The 18,810-nt window shown below is 47.6% G+C and overlaps 1 protein-coding gene across 11 annotated transcripts in view; it reads right to left on the reverse strand.

Annotated features, from left to right (window-relative positions):
* The window catches only part of TNRC6A (trinucleotide repeat containing adaptor 6A), a 232,965-nt gene extending 217,100 nt beyond the window's left edge, over window positions 1–15,865 (reverse strand). For 6 of the 11 annotated variants that reach the window (XM_075069117.1, XM_075069123.1, XM_075069113.1 and 3 more), the window contains exon 1: window positions 15,797–15,865. In XM_075069117.1, the coding sequence (XP_074925218.1) occupies window positions 15,797–15,862 (66 nt within the window). In that variant the 5' untranslated portion in view covers window positions 15,863–15,865. Of the gene's footprint in view, window positions 1–10,622; window positions 10,752–15,796 lie in introns of those variants that run through there. The other 5 variants (XM_075069111.1, XM_075069110.1, XM_075069107.1 and 2 more) reach the window with 1 other exon arrangement.
* Window positions 15,866–18,810: the final 2,945 nt, after the last annotated feature.

An 18,810-nucleotide genomic window follows, 5' to 3' on the forward strand; every position in this document is an offset into this window, starting at 1 on the left:
GTGTGACGGAAATCAACGTATTGGCCTCCGGCGGCATCCCACAGAGTGCGCAGTGACCGCTCTGTGACAGTCAATCTAACTTCGGATGCAGCGGCAGGTAAACAGGAAAGCCACGCGATACTTTTGAAGTTACAGTTTCCTGTTGTCCACGTGAGCTCTGATCGCACGCTGGCGATGCAGTCTCAAATCCAAGAAGAGCTCCAGCATGGACCGTACGGGAGATACTAGGTCGATCGCTGTATGCGGGAGTACAATCTGTTTAATCCGCCCGTTACAGAACACGAATAGCAAAGCTTTGATAAATAAACTGCAGGATACACAGCGCTGCGTGACAAGCGAACGGGAAAATGGACACTCATTGAAGGAGGGAGGGGTACTGAGACTGCCAGCTATCCCATCAGTCCACAAGCAGTCGTCTGAATAATTAATTTGCAATTATGGCAGAGCTCCCAATGTCTGTAAGGGTCAAACACAGGTGTCTGGGCGTGGTTCAGGAACCAGCTCCTCAGTTTTTCGCCCCCCACCCAACGTGAACAAGGGTAAGAAATTATTCCTTGACTACTTTCTATGGTCACCCATGTGTACTAGAATGCTGCTGGTAGACGGTCCTACACACTGAAAGCAGTTCCGCCCTATCCATCTCCTCCTCTCGTGGAGACGGTGCTGCAAGACTGCCCACGCATCCAAGGAGAATCGCCCATTCTCAATCATTGAAGGCAACAAGTGCTACCCGTTTTTTGTTGCAGTAGATAGGAACGAACGGCTAATGAACAAGCTTAATCATTGAAACTTGGGGCTGAAAATTTTTGCAAATCACATTTGGGATTGACTCAGCTTGGCAATGAGCAAAATTCTCCCTTATGGTGTTCTAAATAGAGTCCATTCTCTGGACTGTCATAGGCCCCGGGAGGCTGCTCCAAAGTGCCTCCGCTCCCCTGACATCATGTTCTCGCACTAACAAGTACTCTGTTTCTATTCGGTATTCACCTTAATATTCATGACACAAACGGGGGGAGGGCAACTGACTATGCGGTAGCCCAGGAAGGTTGAGGGAGGAGGAAAGCAACGGGTCGCTGTCTTGCAGAGGCAACCCCTGTGAATTACTGACGAACGGAGCACCTGTGCCTCTGAAATACACTGAGTCTCTTACACACTTGCCTATTTATTCTAGGCAGTGACAGTGCACTCACTGACCGCTCTGGTCCGCAATCCGAACTCGCATGTGCGGAAGTGCCGGAAATAGGGAAACCCTGAGAGCTTTTCAGTGACAATTTCCTGCTTTTCACGTGTCCAGCTCTGATCACCACGGGTGGCGATGCAGTTAAATGCAAAAGTATCTCCCGTGCATTGAAGCCTTACGGGAGTAGCAGATTTCATCGCTCGTATGTGAGACAAATCTGTTTTATCAGAGCTTCCGTTAAAGTGAACAGAAATGCAAGCCTGAAAGAACTAACAGGGATACAACAGCGTGCGTGATCAACAGTAACGGGAAGTCAGACACTCAAACGATGGTACTGGAGGAGGGAGGGGGTAAGAGACTACAGCTATCCATCTCGCACAGCGTCTCTGAAAACTATTTGCATTTTGGCTGCGCGCCATCTCAGCGTAATACACGTGTCTTGCGTGGTTCAACTGACAGCTCGTCAGTTTTTTTTCCCCTCCAGCAGGTAAAAAAAGGAAATAAATAATCCTTGAGTACTGTAAATGTCACCTCTGTGTACTGAATGCTGCTGGCAACGCGATGCTCTGCGGTGAAGAGGCAGTACGCTCCTCTGCCCCTCCCAGGGGTAGAGAGACCCGCCGAACCCTAATCCGAGTTATCACTATCGAATTTAGCGCTACTCCTCTCGTTTGGGAGGAGTTCCGAAATCGATTTAAGGAGGCGGTTAACTCGATATTAATGACGACGTCGTGTGAACGGATACAGCGTTAAATCGGTATATCAGCCATTAAACCAATTTAAAGTCGCAGTGTAGACCTGGCCTAAGAGTGGGAGTTCAAACGCAGCACAGATGAAAGCTGGCAGCACTGTCCATGAGCAGTGAGAGGAAGCTGGGGCAGGTTAGGGGAGATCATTTCAGACGGGAGGCCGGCGGTACGGTACCCCGCTAACTGCCCAGAACTACTTGCAGTTGTGCCAAGTGGCATACGGACATGCCTAGTCTGAGCAAGTCACGGTTCTCCGGACCCAGGTACTGCAGGGCAGGGCTGCTGAACAGATGAATAAATAAGAGACAGAAGACCCAGAGCCATGACTTAGAGGAGACACACAGCGGCAGGATGGGAGAGTGGCTCAACACAGACAATAATTATTTTACCTTTCGGCTTCGGCCCTGTGAACCACAAAATTCACCTCCTCTTGCTCTAAATACATAGACCCCCTACACCACTAGCACTAAGTGAGAATCTCCCTTAGCAGTATAGGACACATGACACACAGGTTATCAGTTCTGATTCCCTTGGGTGGTGGACACAGGTGTACACACAAATGGGCACCCCCACCACAGCCCCCGGTCCCAGAGAAGGTTGGTAAGGTCCCAGCCTCAGAGTGCCGGGCAGCATGGCCCCAGCAGCAGCTGCCCTGAGTCCCTGCGGAAGGCAGGCAGGCCTGGACCAGCCCAGGGAAGAGTGCTGGGAACTGCAGGCCTGGGGACAGAGCGTGGGCAGGCACATGCTAGGCTGTTTGGGGAAGCACAGCCTCCCCCTGCCTATACACCCGCCACCCTTGCCGGCACGGCTGGGCAGCCCCAGAGCCAGGCCACGGTGATCATGCAGCTCTCAGCAATCTGTTCCCGTGTGCCAACACTATAGTGAGCTCTATCTGTCCCTGCTCCCACACCTCGGACTGTAAAATAAACCTTCCCCTAGGATGAAACAAGAAGGCAACAGGAAGGTAGGAAAGCCAGCGGTCCTGCGAAGGCAGTAACTCACAGGGCTCAGGGCAGGATGTGGGATTTAAGTCCCTGGGGGCAGCAGTCCAAGAACCTTCTAGGGCACTGCACCATGCAGCATCTTGGGGTTTGTACAAACACCTTTGCATCCACACCTGTTGAGATGTGGCCCACATTACATGCTCCTCCAGCATGCCGTGGAGCAGGCACTAACGGGTAACTTCAGCTAACCGAGCTGGAACCACTTCAACATCAGGGCAGGCCAGAATCCTCTCATCTGGTTGATTCCCTGCCACAAGGGGCCTCTGGCATAGGCGGGCCCTTAGTATCTCCTGTTCTCTGAGCACAGCACAGTTCTGTCTCTGAAGGATTGGAACGCTTTAGCCTAACTAAGTCTTTGGGATTAATACAGGGGTACCTGGGTGAAAATTAACAGCCTGTGACATGCACGAGGCCAGACTAGATGATCTCACAGTCCCTTCTGGCTTTAGACACAAAGTGACTATGAAAGTCTCCTGACCAGTAAAATATTAGCTTGTTGGAGCAGCCAGAAGGACAGGATATGGTGAAGCTGGTTCAGGAAATGTATAAGAGTTATTTATTTCATTTTTAAAGATAACAAACATGCAAATGCATCATAACCAGAAACTCAGGTCCAATACTGTAATGGTCTGTATCCCCATATTCATGCCTTTTACAGACTATACTAAATTTCATACAAAGTATGCCTTGCGAGGCATCATTTGAAAACTCATAATTTACTGATCATTAGTGTCCTGATAAAATATGTATGACAACATTGTATGTAAAGTTATAAGATTCTACTATGTTCCAAGGCTGGAGAGCAGTCACAAACCAGTTCCTCAGAGCAGAAGGCTAGTTGACACCACAGCCAGGTGTCAACAAAATTAAATGGACCATCACTTGGTTAAGTGGCCATCCTTTGGCAAGAAAGAGGATGTGGGTGAAAATCTACATCTTGACGAAGAAACAGCTGGGGGTTCCTGTCCACAAAGACTTTCCATTTTCTGAACCTCAGCTGGAGATGATTCTCAAAGAAGCGAAAGAGCTATAAGAAAGGGGAGCAGATGCTCCAAATAATCTCCCACTCTCTCTACTCATGGCATTAACAACACTTGAAGAACAAAAGAAGCAGCACTGGATTGGGGGAGAGATCCTGACTGAAAGGAATACAGCCAGACTGCTGTAACGTGGTGAGAGAGACATTTGCTTTGAATTCGCTTAACTGGTTAAGTTAGGTATTGCGCTTTACTTTTATTTTCTTGTAACCAATTCTGACTTTTATGCCTAATTACTTATAGTCCCTTAGAATCTATCTTTTCTAGTTAATAAAACTTGTTTTATTGTTTTATAGTGTGTTTGGGATTGAAGTGTTTGGGAACCTCCATTGGAGATAACAGGGCTTGTGCATATCATTTTCTAGCAATAAAATGACAGATTTGATATGAGCTTGTGTTGCCCAGGAGAGAGTTGGGCAGTACAAAACGCACATTTCTGGAGGAAAGTCCAGAACTGGGTGTTCACTGATGTTGCCCTGCAGGATAATTCATGAGTGGCTGGTTCTAGCATGCATGTAACAGGGAGCGATTTACAGACTGGAGGTGGTATGTGCGGACACCAGGAGTGGTAAGGCTCACAGCGAAGCAGTGTAAAAGGCACCCCAGGTTGGAGAACTGAGGGGATGCAGCTTTTCAACAGTCCAGATTGTACCCTGAGTAATGTCACAAGTGCTACAGCTATTCATCAGCCTTCTCCAAGGGACACTGAGCTGCCCCATCAGTCAAACAGAAATCACCGCCTAGTCCCTCCCTACTCTCAAAGGGCGGGAAAAACAGATGGGCCTGGACGTTCAGTCTTGGGCCAAGACCAAGGCATAAAATGAGTTGCAAAGTCAAGGCCCCCTAGGTGAGAACACCAGGCCAGAAGCCCCCTCCCCTCCAAGCCAGGGGCTGTCAGCTCCAGTGCCTCACCTCAGCTGGCAAGTTATCACACTGGGAGAGCGCTGGCCCCAGGGGACAACAAGGCCCTAACCCCTTTAGGTCTTTATAAAATAGATCAGGCTCCAGAAACAAATGGGGCGCAGGCTTGCATCAGCCCCCTGCAAGCCCCCTCACTTAGCAACTGAGCCTCTGCATTGTACAGAGCCACCGGGAAAACAACTACCACGGCAAATTCACCCAATGGTGCAGTGAAAGCAGTGGCAGGAACGGGGCAGGGTGTGCCAGCAGCCAGCACTCTTACCACCATCTTCTCTAACCCGTAAGGGAAGGAAAAACACCCACGTCTTGTCTACACTAGCATGCTTCTGGGGGGTGTTGGAAAATGCTAGTGCACATAAGGCTTCTGACTCACTGAAGGGAAATGTCGCTCAGGCCAACAGAAAAAGGAGGCAAGGCAAATGCCGGCATGGCGTAGGGGCAATTGGGACAGGAGTTTATACAGCTCAAGCAAATGTCAATGCAAACAAGGCCAGGAGCAGAGAGCCAAGGTCAGTGGGTAAGACACACCCTGGAGACTTGGGTCCCAGCAGCGTTTGACCAGGGGCAGGAAGGGACTCCCATGGATGTTAATTTCAGTTGTTTTAAATCCCCAGACAGAACGGGCAATGACCTGTCTTCCCAGACCGGTAATGAATTCTTGCCTCAAGAGAAATTCAGTAAGGGATGGGGAAAGGAGGGATGTACAGTGGCTCCCCCGCAAGGAATGCTTGGCAGAGCATGGGAGAGAGACGCTGAATAACATGGAAAATTTGAACAATAAGGCCCATGGGCAACGATACAGAGAGCAGTAATTGTAACTAAAGGGTGAGTGCAAAAAAGCACAAAGATAAGATCAGAGCTGCGAGAGACATGGGCTGAGATGTGTCACTCTGGGAGATCAGTAAGTGATTTAATGGAAAGAAGTGAGGAGTTAAAGGGAGCCTTTATACAGATAGTAAATACTTTGCATCATGTTGGAGGGATTAAGCAGGCTGATGCAGTAAAAGTATTGGAAGCAACATTAGGTGAGAAGGGAAAAGAAGATGCTTGGGTTAATAACAGAACCCAGTTGCAGCGGTATAACTGGGTGCAGTCATGGATGGTGAACCCCTTTTGTAATACTGTAAAACTAAGTATACAAAGGGGAGGTAACCACCACCACTGTGCTCCCCACCCCCCCAAATTTCTTCAGAATAAAGGTAAAGGCGATGGGTCCTTCCCGATGCAGGTATCTGCAAACAATCAATTGTGCTGGCCGCTGCAGGGACAGAGACACGGATTTAAATTGTTTGACTCTGGACAATTTAGTCAAAATCATTAAAAGAAAAGAAGGTTTCCATTTGTGCTTGATTGCCTGCGAATGTACAAGGAGGGAATGTAATCTGGGGACAGCTGTATTTTAAAAAAATATAAAATACATAAAATTGGTGCAATGCAAGGGGCGTTGAGCAAACAGGTTTACAAGAAATGCAAATATCTTTGTGTAATTATGTAAGGTTTAAAAAACAAAACTCCTCGCTTATAAAACCCTCTTTTGTACGTGTAAAATAAATTGGCTTTTAAAAGATTCCACTAAAAATTCCTTTTGAATCTTTCATTCAGTTACAAAACTGACAGACACTTTTTGGGCAGTTGCCAAGGGTTCCTGGCAGTCTTTCTTTCAAGCCAAACATAGGTAGCTAGTGTTATTTAGCCTTTAAGCCTTTCGGTTCCTCAGTGCTTTTATAAAGTTCAACATCTTTTTAAATAAAGACTAATGGATGTGGTGGTGGCTGTGGCTGCCAGAACTGGAATTGTGGGGAGAGACATGATCCTTGCTCAGCAAGAAAACAGCAGCTAAAAAAAGTGTCTGGAGAATGAAAAATTAGAGACACAGTAACGGCAGGGTGGTGGCACAAGAGAAGCGATGTTAGGAACACTGTGAGCTGTAAGGAGACTCTGAGTGATCAATCATTTTGATGGGGGTACACAGTATTGTCAACCCCACATACTCAAAAATCATAAGATTATATATACAAATACTAGATTTGGGGTCTTTTTATTTGCCTTTTGCTTTTGAGCCTTTAGAGGGCACTGGTCTCACATTTTGAAGCTTTCTCCATAGCCATGAGGGCTAGAAACTTAATTTTTCTGTAAGACAGAAGACTTAAATTATCACATATCCACCTGACTCCAGGAGCTGGGGCTTTAAGGAAAAATATAATGATCATGAGACTCATAAGAAAATCATGAGAGTTGGTGACACTGGGTACATGGGAACTCTAAGCACAAAGCAAATAATTACATTTCATGTGAAAATTAATTTTGCTAACGTCTTTATGGCAACTAAAGGGTGGGGATAAATTATAAAAGGAATGTGCATTCCTGTGGAATATGGAGTGTAAAAGGGCTAAAAGAAATGCAAACGAGATGTTACTTAATTAAAATCCTATAGAGGCTACACAAAGGAGCCATAATAAGTTGTATGTTCACAGCGGTATCCTTTGCGAGCAGGAACCACCCAGTACTGAGGAAGATCAGTGAGTATAAGAAATGGAGCTTAACCATTAAAAATACTATCCAAAAGATTTGTTCAAAAGTACATTTTATTCCAGGAGTGATGAACTTGTATGGGGCTGGTTTTGTAAATGGAAAAAAATAATTTTGCTCAATTGTATAAAAATGTAAAGAAAGAAAAATTGAAATGCCCTATACTGGAAAGGGTTACATCTATTAGAGAAACATTGTATAATGATGTTCAGTTTATGCACATACCAGAGTTACCGAATTTCAGTAATTTGCGGTCACTGAAATTTGGTCAAAAATGGTTAAAAACTATTAAAGGGACTTTATTGACAAAACTATAAACTTTAAATGCATAAAACAGCTAAGATGGGGCAGCAACAGAACTGGAGGGAACTTAATACAATTGGCATGGAAGCTGAACTGTTTAAGACCAGGATGTCGCTCTGAAACCAAGTGACAGAGATTCTGTGGGAACATGACCAAGCATTTTAACAAGCTAGCAGCAGAAGTATTGCATCTGTGAAATGAACAAGTGTTTCAGGAAGAATTAGCACCTAGAGAATTGCATTGCATTTTAAAAAACAACAAAGCAAAGAATGTATCAATAAAGAACTTTTAATTGTTTATGATCTGTGATGTTGTAAATGGTTTTTCTAAATGTATGAAATAAAGTTAATATGCTATTACGAAAAGTAAAAAGCAAAAGCAATGACGTTATATAGTGGAAATGTGTTATATAAAGTAAAAAGCAGCTTTAAGTGACAAAGAACAGGAAGGTTGCCCTCTGTTATTACTACAGAAGTAAGCTATAAACAAGGGAGGTCCTACTAATTAGTGCAGGGTACAGAAATTAACAAGAGTCCAATACCATAAAGTTATATGTGAAACCTCTGCAGCCCACATGGCGTGGAAGGGTTTTGCTTTTCCTCCTCAGATACTGTTGGAAGACTGTGACAAGGTCTGGGAAAGCCCCAAACTTGTATTGCTGTTTGCTGGGGCGGGGCCAGGGGTGGTGGTGGTGCAAAGGCAACACTTACATGAGCAGGAGTAATGGCTGAGAAGGAGTTGCCAGCTTGTGGGTGTTCTCTGGGAAACTTTGCAAATTGAACAGTGTGGCTGAGATGCTGGGAAGTTGGTAAAGTAAAAACTTCCTATACTGGGAATGGGAAGTATTGTGTGGTGGCTGGAAAGGATCACTTCCTATATGGACCCAGAGACTGTTATTTTCACTGGCCTTTGTGCTGTTTCAGACCTGAATTTCCCGTGGTGATAAATAGCAAGATTTTTATAATTTGTACCAGTTTTCCATAATGTAAGCGAAATACAGGCAAAGTTAAAATTGCAGTAGGGTGATTTAAAGGCAGAGAGAGCACATACTGTGGGATTACATTCCTGGTGAAGGTTGTCATTTAAAGTTTTGGACATTCTTAACGTTACTGTGGTAATTCCTGTGTTGATTTCATATTGCAGAGTTTGGTGGTTGCATACAATTTTGCCAAGTTGCAGAAGTATGTTTGAAATGCTTGACATAGTAAAACCTGCATTGTATGGAGGGTTTTAAGATGGGGAATGTAGGAACATAGACCCCACTAGACCTGGGTGAAGTGTGGTTTTAAATTGAGTTGGGGTGCCAGCATGAAGAACAGGCCAAAGCATATGATCAAAAAGAAGGAAGCGTGGTTGTGACCCTTTGAAATACCAGGCTTCTCTTCTTTGAGCTTTGGACTGAAGAAATAGCAATAAATCCCAGTGAACTGAGTACCAGGTGCAGTAAATAATTGGCTATAGAAGAAACTGCTTCCTCTGGCCTTCGTTAAGGTCTGATAATTGGCAATAACATCACTTGTTTGTTAAAGGGTTTAAAAAAAAGTAAAGGTAAAGGCTGCTAATACCTTCCTGACCACGCTGGAGCCAACCAGTATGTGGTCTAAGCATCTCTGGCTTAGTCTGTCTGTAAGTACCTTGATCAAGCGCTGATAACTGTTTGTTGCTGTTTGGCTGGAGTAAAGTGCTTATTGCTGAGGCTTTGGGGCATGTTTGGAGCAATTGCATTAATACATTTGGCCTTTGGATTGAGTCAAGGAGTTGCTGGTTTGGTTAGCACCGTGGCAATACGCTGTATCCGGAACAGCCACCCCCACACCATGCGTGTGCCGGATGCCGCCTGCAGGAGTCAGCCTTTGAAATGTGCTGCAGGGAGTACGAAGGAGCTGTCACGTACTCGGCATCCCCCCCAGCACACTGGGACACGAGGCTCCAGGCTAGGGTGACTAAATGTCCCGATTTTATAGGGACAGTCCTGATTTTTGGGTCTTTTTCTTATATAGGCTCCTATTACCCCCCAACCCCCGTCCCGATTTTTCACATTTGCTGTCTGGTCACCCTGCCCCCGGACCCTCAGTCCCCATGTGCAGGGCCCATGGCTGGGCTGTTCTGTGCCTGCAGTGTCACAGCTCTGACTTGTGCTCGCTGCCAAGAGATGACATGCAGACTGGCTTATATGGCCCTTCCTGGTGCAAACCCTGCCCTTTGTGCAGACAGGACCTGCCCTGTGCATCATCTGCCCGTTGCAGCAAGGCCGGTGATCGTGCCTTTGTGGCTGCAGTGATGGGCCCACAGGGTGGAACTCCCTCCCCTTCTCCCCGTCCAAATCCCTCACAGTTCAGCCACATCCTCAGAGCATGGACCACCCCTCCCCTTGGAGAGTGCCTCGTACCCAGCAGGCCACACCATAAACAAACATGAATACCCACTTATGAATACCACCTTAGCTCTGCCCCAAACTTTCTTGGAAGCAGCCCCTGCTGGACTTACAATCACGCCCCTCCCCCTCTTGAGCAAGCTACCTGCCTCAGTGGTACATATTTGTCTTTTGTTCTCATGCTACACGGCTGTATGACAGCCGGGCCCTGCATACCAATAACCACCAGCCCGCTGCCCCCTTTCTCTCTCTCAGCCCTCTTGGTGGGGCAGGAAGGGGAGAAACGGGGACTAGGCAGCTATTAAATGGGTAGCTGCAGTGGATCTCTATGTTAGCCGAGCAGCAGCGCAGGCAACCTGGGGCACCAGCACAGGAAGGGTTAACGTCATTCCAGCTGACAGAATTAGGGACAGTTCGAGGTGCCCTCTGTGCTCTGCGCAATAGCGGACAGCGCTGGCCAGCAGCCCGGGCACTGCTAGCCAGCACCCCAGGGACAATCAACAGGACAGGGATTTTTCAGCCTACCTGCACAGCTGGTCGAAGAAGAAGGAGCCAAGTGAGCACACTCCCCTGCCGGAGCGATTGGATCCAGCCCACCCAGCTGGCTCTCCGCCACACAAAGGAATCCCAGGCTACAGCCAGGTATAAGATCATTCATCTAGATTAAAGGGTGATGCCTGGCATTTGAAGGAGCTCCCCCCCCCGCAAACAGAGACAGAAGCAGAGCCCCCGCATCACCTGTCGCTAAGGCTCCTGCTGCGGAGATCGGTAGATGCCGGGCTATGTCCTTGAGACACAGACTGATGCCATCTGGGCAAAATGCCATGAGTTCCCTGGAGACTGAGAAGCGCCACACTGCATCCAAAAGCTGCACTGAGAGCAGAGCATGGTGCCGCAATCAACAAACATTAACCACTCGGTAGCGCAGGCAAAGGACAGACCAGGAGGGGAGCTTGGCAAGAAAGGCTTCGAGAGGATGCACTTTGTGCTGTTAACCCCTTTCAGGGCCAGTATTCAGCGGGGACACTGTGCAGGAGCTCGGTTAGGCACAGGAAACTGAACTGCCATTTGGCAGGTCCAGCAGTAGCGGGGGGAAGAAGGGAAGCGAGGGAGTCACTAGCCAGGGGGACACAGATCAGGTTGGAGAATGTCCTGTGTCCAAGGCATGAGGCAAGGCTGCAGGACACCCACAAGTGCAGGATAATGGGGGCTTGTGGCAACACAGCAGATTTGGGGACAGAGCCATAGCTGGGGGCTCAAAGGGGCCCTTTCTGCTGCTCCACTTCAGGGACTGCTCTGTGCTGGATTGGTGCCCCAGGGCTGAGTAAAACAGCCAGGGGGCTGCTCTAACTTGCACCAGCTGACAAGAGTCCTAGGGGCCCATTAGAGAAGCCAGGGATTCCTGGGCAGCCAGACCAGGCCTCCTTCTCCCGGCCACACCCGTCTACCAGCATCCAGGAGGTGGTGGGAGTAGAGGCCACTGCAGAGGCTCCATGCCATCCCAGTAATCCCTTCATATGGGAGATCCACCAAGAGCTGCATGCACCAATTTTAGGGCAACTTTGTGGGGTTGGTGCATAAAACACCCTGATCTTCTATGAGGCCTTGAAGAGAGCAGGGCACAGAATGGCAGCTAGTGGCTTTAATGCACAACATCCTGGATTTTTGGGGTGCTCACTTCACAATTTCAGTAGCAGCATCTATTTGCAGTGTTCTGCTTGCTGTCACAGTCTCCATTCTCCTCCCCACCCCCTGTGAAGTGCCCTGCGCTCAATGTGCTACAGAAACAGCAGCAGCCTGGGCTTCAGAAGGGGAATGGTCTCCTAACGTGGATCCACCGCTGAGGAACAAAGATCCTGCTAAGGAGACTATCCCCAGCAGGAACAGAAATAAAAGGGAAGGAAAAACAAACACCAAGAATGAAAGAGAAATAGAATCGCCTCAGAACAGAAGGATCACATGGGTCCTGTCCTGAAGGGGTCAGAAGGTCTAATTATGACACATACAGGTGGAAGACCTAATTGCATGCAGGAGGGTGGATTCTTCCATGCTGCAGCTGGTGGAAAACTTGTCCAGAAGGGGTTCACTGTCTGACAAAGTAGGTATTCACCCACGAAAGCTCATGCTCCAATACATCTGTTAGTCTATAAGGTGCCACAGGACTCTCTGTTGCTTTTTACTAGGAATTGAGTTTGCACAAACAGCTTGTCCTAGCTCTAGTAAGAATACCTGGGGGAGGAAAAATCTCTTGGCCAACTCATGCAGCACCACGCACCTTGCCTCTTAGACACCATACTTCATTTATGTTTTAAGTGTGTGTGTTGTATTGCTGGGAGGACAGGGTAAATATTCAGACGCCAATTGGCCACGCACAACTGCTCTAGTGTGGATTGGGGTTTCAAGCAGTGAATTCAAAGCCAAGACTCCTGAGTTCAATTTCCAGATCAGCCATTGATTTGCTGTGTGAACTGTAACTTGGGCCATTAATTCTGACTGTCTCCATTTTGAGATGCCCAACACGACACACCTGAAAACCTGATCATTACAGGTACTGAGCACTCCCAGCTTTCAATGACTTCAGATGGATTTCTGGGAGCTCAGCACCTCTGAAAATCAGCCCCAAGGTTTCTCAGGTCAACCTGAGAGCACTTAAAACCCAAGGTTTCTCAGGTCAAACTGAAGCACTTAAAACCAGTTTGACACTTAAATTAGTGCTTCAGTCCCTGTATTGCTACCTGTAAAATGGGAATAATGATTCCCATGCAATAAGAGATCACGAGGCTGAATTAATTCATGCTCATAAAGCGCTTTCAGATCCTTAAATTCTTTATTGTTACTAATAATAAACCGACACAGGAAATGTGACATTATTTAGCTGAGCAACATGTTTTCCCTTTGCAGCACTTGGGCCAAAAGGGGAAACATTTTTTAAAAATCTAATATCTGTCTAGAATAAACGGACTGGTGCCAGCCACAGCTCTGACCAGGTCTGAAACCATGAGAGATGCACATGTAAAATTCGTCTAAATCACTGGTTATGCTGGTGTTCCACTGATGAGTGAGCAAGTGGGCTCCAAAGCCACTGAGAGGTATCTGAAAAGTGCAAAGCCAAAGAATTTCAGCTATGACAGAAGTGCCATTAGTAAAGCTCCTGAATATCCTCATAAAACAACTCTGGGCTGGTCTACTACTGTCAAAGTGTAGCTGCAATCTGAACTAGTGTACACTAGAGGGCACCCTTGTAAGATCACACAGAAACCTTGCACATTAAAGGAGGAAAAAAATATGTACAGATACTTCAAATCCTAGCAAACCCTTTTGCAGCCAGCCATTTCCTGGCTGACCCACCTCGCACCACCACCTGCTAGGCTGTCACTGTCCATTCACAGGCCAGGGAAAAAAAATCAGTCAATAGCAAGTAAGGCCACATTCCACCCAACCCATTCAGCAAGCCCACTCTGCCGGCAGTATTCATTCAGCAGCACAGCTGGTACTTTTTTACCTGCTTACACCTGGAGCATTCAGCAGCAGTCAATGGCCCAGGATATTAGAGAGGCCCTGTTGTACTTAAGGGGTAACCCAATAGAGCACTGTTATTAAACACAGCTATAAGGAAGACTGCAGCATGAGGCAAAGTGCAGCCATATTTTAAAAGGAGGAAATCCAATATTTGGAAGAAAGTAATATAAAATAACTAATAGTCATGGCAATCCTAAAGCGACTTTGAGCTCCTGAAGTGTCATTATTCAGAGCAGACTGTTTTAATGCCGGTAGCACTGAGTTATTGCTGAAATAGACCCAGCTTGTCCTTTTAACATATTCATTCATTTTTATGATTTGATTCATATCGATTTCTCTCTGCTGGTTAAAAATCAGATTTGCATACAGAGACTTGTGAGCAGGCGGCTTCCTCACACGACTCCATACGCAGGGCACACAAAAGCCAGCTCACCCTTCTTCACACACTGGGATGGTCCCAGGGCTTCTCACTGGGGACTGCTCAGCGAACACAAACCAGATCCTTTCTAGAGGCCATTCCTACCTTCCTTACTTCTGGGGGGTTAATGAGCCACTTGTATTAATGGCTTTGTCTACACTAGAGAAATCGTCTGTTCCAACCCCCCAGAACCTATGTAAAACCCTCCTTCTCCACATGCACAAGTGCTCCAGGCAGTTTATGGGTGTTCTAAGAATTGGGTGGAGTAGGTTAGGCTCGCAGCAGGTCCAAGAAACAGCTTTAGTTCCACGGTGGGTAGGTCTCACTGAAATGGAACTAAAGCCTGGTCAGGTGGTACTGGTGCTTCTGCCTCCTGAATCCTAGGACAACAGGAAGTGAGAAGTGGAGTTTTTGGGGGTGTTAATTTATTAAAGGATGCACACTCTCCTCCAACACATTTGACCATCCCCATGCTGAGGTATGCATCAGTATATCAGTCTCATCCCCTCTGCATTTATTCTAGGTATTCGATAGCAGCAGCAGATGAAACCATTCAAAATCAGTTTCCCACCAGCATAAGACAGACAGAAAGCCGTTGGGACCCAGCGCTAACCAAACCCAACCAGGGAAAACAAACATAAGTGTTAGGTATTTGCTGAGGGATTTTATCCTTCTAAGAATTTAGTTTTAAATCATTCTTCCAAAGAATCTCAGCTTTCACTGAAATCATCTGTATTGTTTGCCATTGAAAAAATCCTTCCCTACACTCCACACAGCACCCCACTGGCTTCAGTGGCACATCATAGGCCAGTGGGAACCATAGAAATGCATGGACAATCCGGGGCATTGGTCCTGGAAAGATGTACATCGGTGCTTTCCTTCACACACAGTGAGTGGTCCCATGAAGTCACTGGGCGTGAAGTCAGCCACGTGCAGATGTCTTTGCTAAGAAAGCAAACAAGTAAAAACCCTTCCCCTCTCCACAGCCAGGTTTCAGACTTGTCTCTTACAATGCCATAGGCCCAGCAGCTCTCCAATCCTCCAAGGAGTCCTCCAAAAAAACCCAGGGAAGCTGAGACTAGGTTCTCAGTTCCAACTCCAGAGAACAAAGTAGATGGAAAGGATTTGCCCTGACACAAGAGATCTCTGGCTGTCCTAGAGCAGACTCTGCTGGGTCTCTGGCATCTGCTTCCTGCCCTTTGTGTAGGAGTGTGTCAGGGTCCGGGCAGAGCACATGGCTCTCTCCCTGATCCCCAGCTAGCAGAGTATCATTTAAAGCAGACCCCAGGACACGTAACTTACACCAGGGACTGTTTCAGGGTCAGCAGAAGACAGGGCTAGAACCCCCTTTCTCCCTGCATTCTCCAGCACAAATTTGGGGCAGCTGAGAATCAGGCTCAATAGCTCTAAATTAAAAACAAGGAAGAAGAAAACAAGAACCTCCGCCACCTGCCCATACATCAGAAAAAGGGCCTATTTTATTGTTTGCAGGGGAAAAGTGCCAGGACTGGAGGATTCCTAATACAACAGCAAGTTAAACGCATAAAGGGTAGTTATTCTTTTATCCATTTTATTCCCTTTGCTGTATTTCTTTTAATAGTTGCAGTTCTAATTGGAGGGGGCAGTAGATACAAAAATTTAAGTCCCAGAGAATTGATTCTCATCAAAGTTTCATTCTTTCGCAGTTCCTCTGATCCATGGTTGGCTTCTCATACCCCTCAGTTTTTAGGTGGAGGATGAACCATGGATTCACTTTTCTTACCTGTTTCTCTTCACTTCTGAGATCCCAGTTTGTGTGTGCCTGGGCATGGGCTGACAGCTCTTCCATTACCTACAATAAAGCACAATGCGCACTGACTCAGTTCCAGGGTGTGTGCAGCATTCCCCAGAGAATTCGGCATGGAAAGCTCTTGCATCCGTTCAGTGTGTCAGCTCCATGGCCAGCCAAACAACGAAAGCTCTTGGTGGGAACAGTATCAAAGGGGATCGCTGACAGTCGTGCTGGAGCCTTAGCAAGGTTCAGCCCTCTGAGGCGTGTTCTCCTCTTCCCACTAGCATCTGCCAGGCTTGCAGGCCCGCACAGAGCAGGGAAGAAACTCCACCAAGAGTTCTGGGAAGTTCCTTTGTTCCTGTCGGAGGCAGATGAAAGACCCCAGCCCCAAACCCTTTGGATATTGAGGTCTGAATGGCACATTTCTCTCAAATGGGTGAACTGGGGAGCACACAAGGGAGCATTTTGGTCACAGTTTTGGGTTCCTTTGATTTTAGGATCCTCATGTATATACTAGCAGTAGAAAGGGAGCAAAACATCTATTTCGGTGCCAATGGATGTCTGGTATCCTTCCCCACTCCATCACCTAGACCAGAAGAAATGCAGGATGAGGGCTGTACAGTGACAATCGGACACAGCCCATCCTACCCTGTGGGTTAGCACCTCTGCACTAACCTTTAGCCTGGTTCGCACTGGGGTGGGAGGGTTCGGCACCAGCACACTACGCTGACGCAAACCCCGAGTGTAAGTTACCTGTATCCACACTACAGGTTTGCACTAGCACAGCTACATCAGAGCAGCTACAATGGGGCAAAACCCCAAAAAATCCCTTCGTTCTCAATAATGTTTTGGCCTCAGGCTGCTGGACAATACAGTTTTGGGGTCAGAAGTGCCATGTTCTCATTCTCACGTCTCACTTGCCCCAGCTCTCTGACAATGTGCACGTAACATTCGCTATACAAGTCACAGCACTTGCAGAGTCCTGGAGGGCAAGTCACATCTCTGGCAGCCCCGTCTATCCTGCAGTGTCCAGACCCAAGCAGGAGTGTAGGTTACATCTCATACTGTGCCAAAGATGTGCTGAGACCTGGCTGGGGCCCAAAGGAGATAAGGATGCTGATGGAACAAACATAATTTTCAGTAATTCAAAGTGCTCGGAAAGCAAATGGTGTCATACTCACTCTCACAGGTGGCACTTGGGGTGGGAGGGTTCCTCTCTTTTCTTGGCACTTTAAATCCCGACGTCATAGGCTAAGACAGAAAAAGTCAAAGATTATAAGCAGATACCAGCCCTCCCCCCACCCCGAGCTATGCCGGGGCATCACTTCACTCCAGTACAGAATTCAAGCACCCCTGCGATGACAAGGACAGTGAGAGCGCCAGCACTCATGGGATTTGCCAGAGGAAGAGGAAAAGGAAGGGAGCTGCTAGGAGGAAGGTTACAGCACCAGGAAGGAGCTGCGGCGAGGACTTGCTGCCTGTCACACTCAGCTGTATGGCAGGGTAGTGGCTCCACCCAGCAGATATTTTTGACCATCCATGGGCTACACACTGCTGGACAGGCATGGGTGCTCCAGTGTATTCTGGGAGGCGACCAGGAACTGGCAGGGCCGATTGAATTGGGGCCAAGTGAAGGTTGTCTAGGCCACAAGGGAATGGAGTGGTTCTTTGGAGTCAAGGGGGACTCCCCCCCGCACCCCCAGGCTCAGGATGTCAGTGCTGCAGCCATGCAAGCAACACCACCCAGAGCAGAGGGTGTAGCGGGATCAGGCTGCAGAGAGGTAAACCCTGTGCTCTGGAGCCTCACCCCCAGATCATGCTCTGGAGTTTTAGGGACTTTTTTTTTGTCCCCCGGAAAAGAGAAACCAGGAGGTGGCGGCTGCAGGAGCAGCCAGGAGCAAACATCCAGCTTCTTACTAGCACCAGGTGTGCTGCTCAGGGGAAATGGGGCTTTAATACGGGATGGAGAAGGGTCAGGGTGGGAATTCCATTCTCTTAGCGTTCAAATCTGAAACCAGACAGGCTTCCCTGTGAGACTTAGGATAAACCAACAGCCTCCCAGGGAAAATAAGAAAAATCTGCAACTGAACAGCCAAATTCAACAAACTGGCCAAGCACAGAGCCAAAGGAAGTGGTAAGAAAAGGTATGTAAATGACCCCAGCGTAGACAAGGCCCTCCTGAGCTAATGAAGGGTAGATGAAGCGTAGGCCTTGTCTACACTACAAACTTTAGTGGACAAAAGGCAAGTTTTGTCGACAAAACAGTGAATGTCCACACCCTGTGATGTGGCAAAAATGCCCTGTTTTGGTGACAAAATAAAACCGCCCTGATGAGAGACATAAGACTTTTTGCGCAAGATATTTGTTGACTAAGTGCCAGTGTAGACTCCCATGCTTGATTTTATTGCTTTAATTGGCCTCTAGGAGATGTCCCACAATGCCCATCGTGACCGCTCTGGTCAGCAGTTTGAACTCCATTGCCCTGCAGCCAGGGAAACAACCAGACTCCGCTCCCCCTAATCAGTACAGCGGAACAAGGTGTTAATGCATGCTGAGATCTCACAGGAATCCTCCAGAGAGATCTCCAGGAAAGTTTCCTTGTGGTACTTGGCAAGCCTCTGCTGGAGGTTCCTTGGCAGAGCTGCTTTGTTCCTTCCCCCATTGTAGGAAACTTTCTCGTGCCATTCGGCAATCACTTGTGCAGGGACCAAAGTGGCACACAGGGAGTAGGACGGAAGCCACAAGCATGGAGTAGATGTACCCTCGCTTCCCTGCTTACCCTCAGCAGTGAGATGTCTGCTACAATGTCCCCCCGCTCGTGGAAAAGTGTGGGAGAATTTTAGAATTTTCTCCCTAGTTGACTGCACTACAACCCTTGCAGAGCACTCTTTTCCCCATGTAGAGCACTCCCGACCCCCACCAGCCAACACTCATCATGCTTTGGGTGTCTGCCGAGATGTGTGCTTGCCAAGGGTCAGTGAGACAGTGATTGTTATGTTACCAGA

The sequence above is a fragment of the Chelonoidis abingdonii genome, chromosome 9 (genome assembly GCF_003597395.2).
Source record: "Chelonoidis abingdonii isolate Lonesome George chromosome 9, CheloAbing_2.0, whole genome shotgun sequence".
Taxonomy (NCBI): Eukaryota; Metazoa; Chordata; order Testudines; family Testudinidae; genus Chelonoidis; species Chelonoidis abingdonii.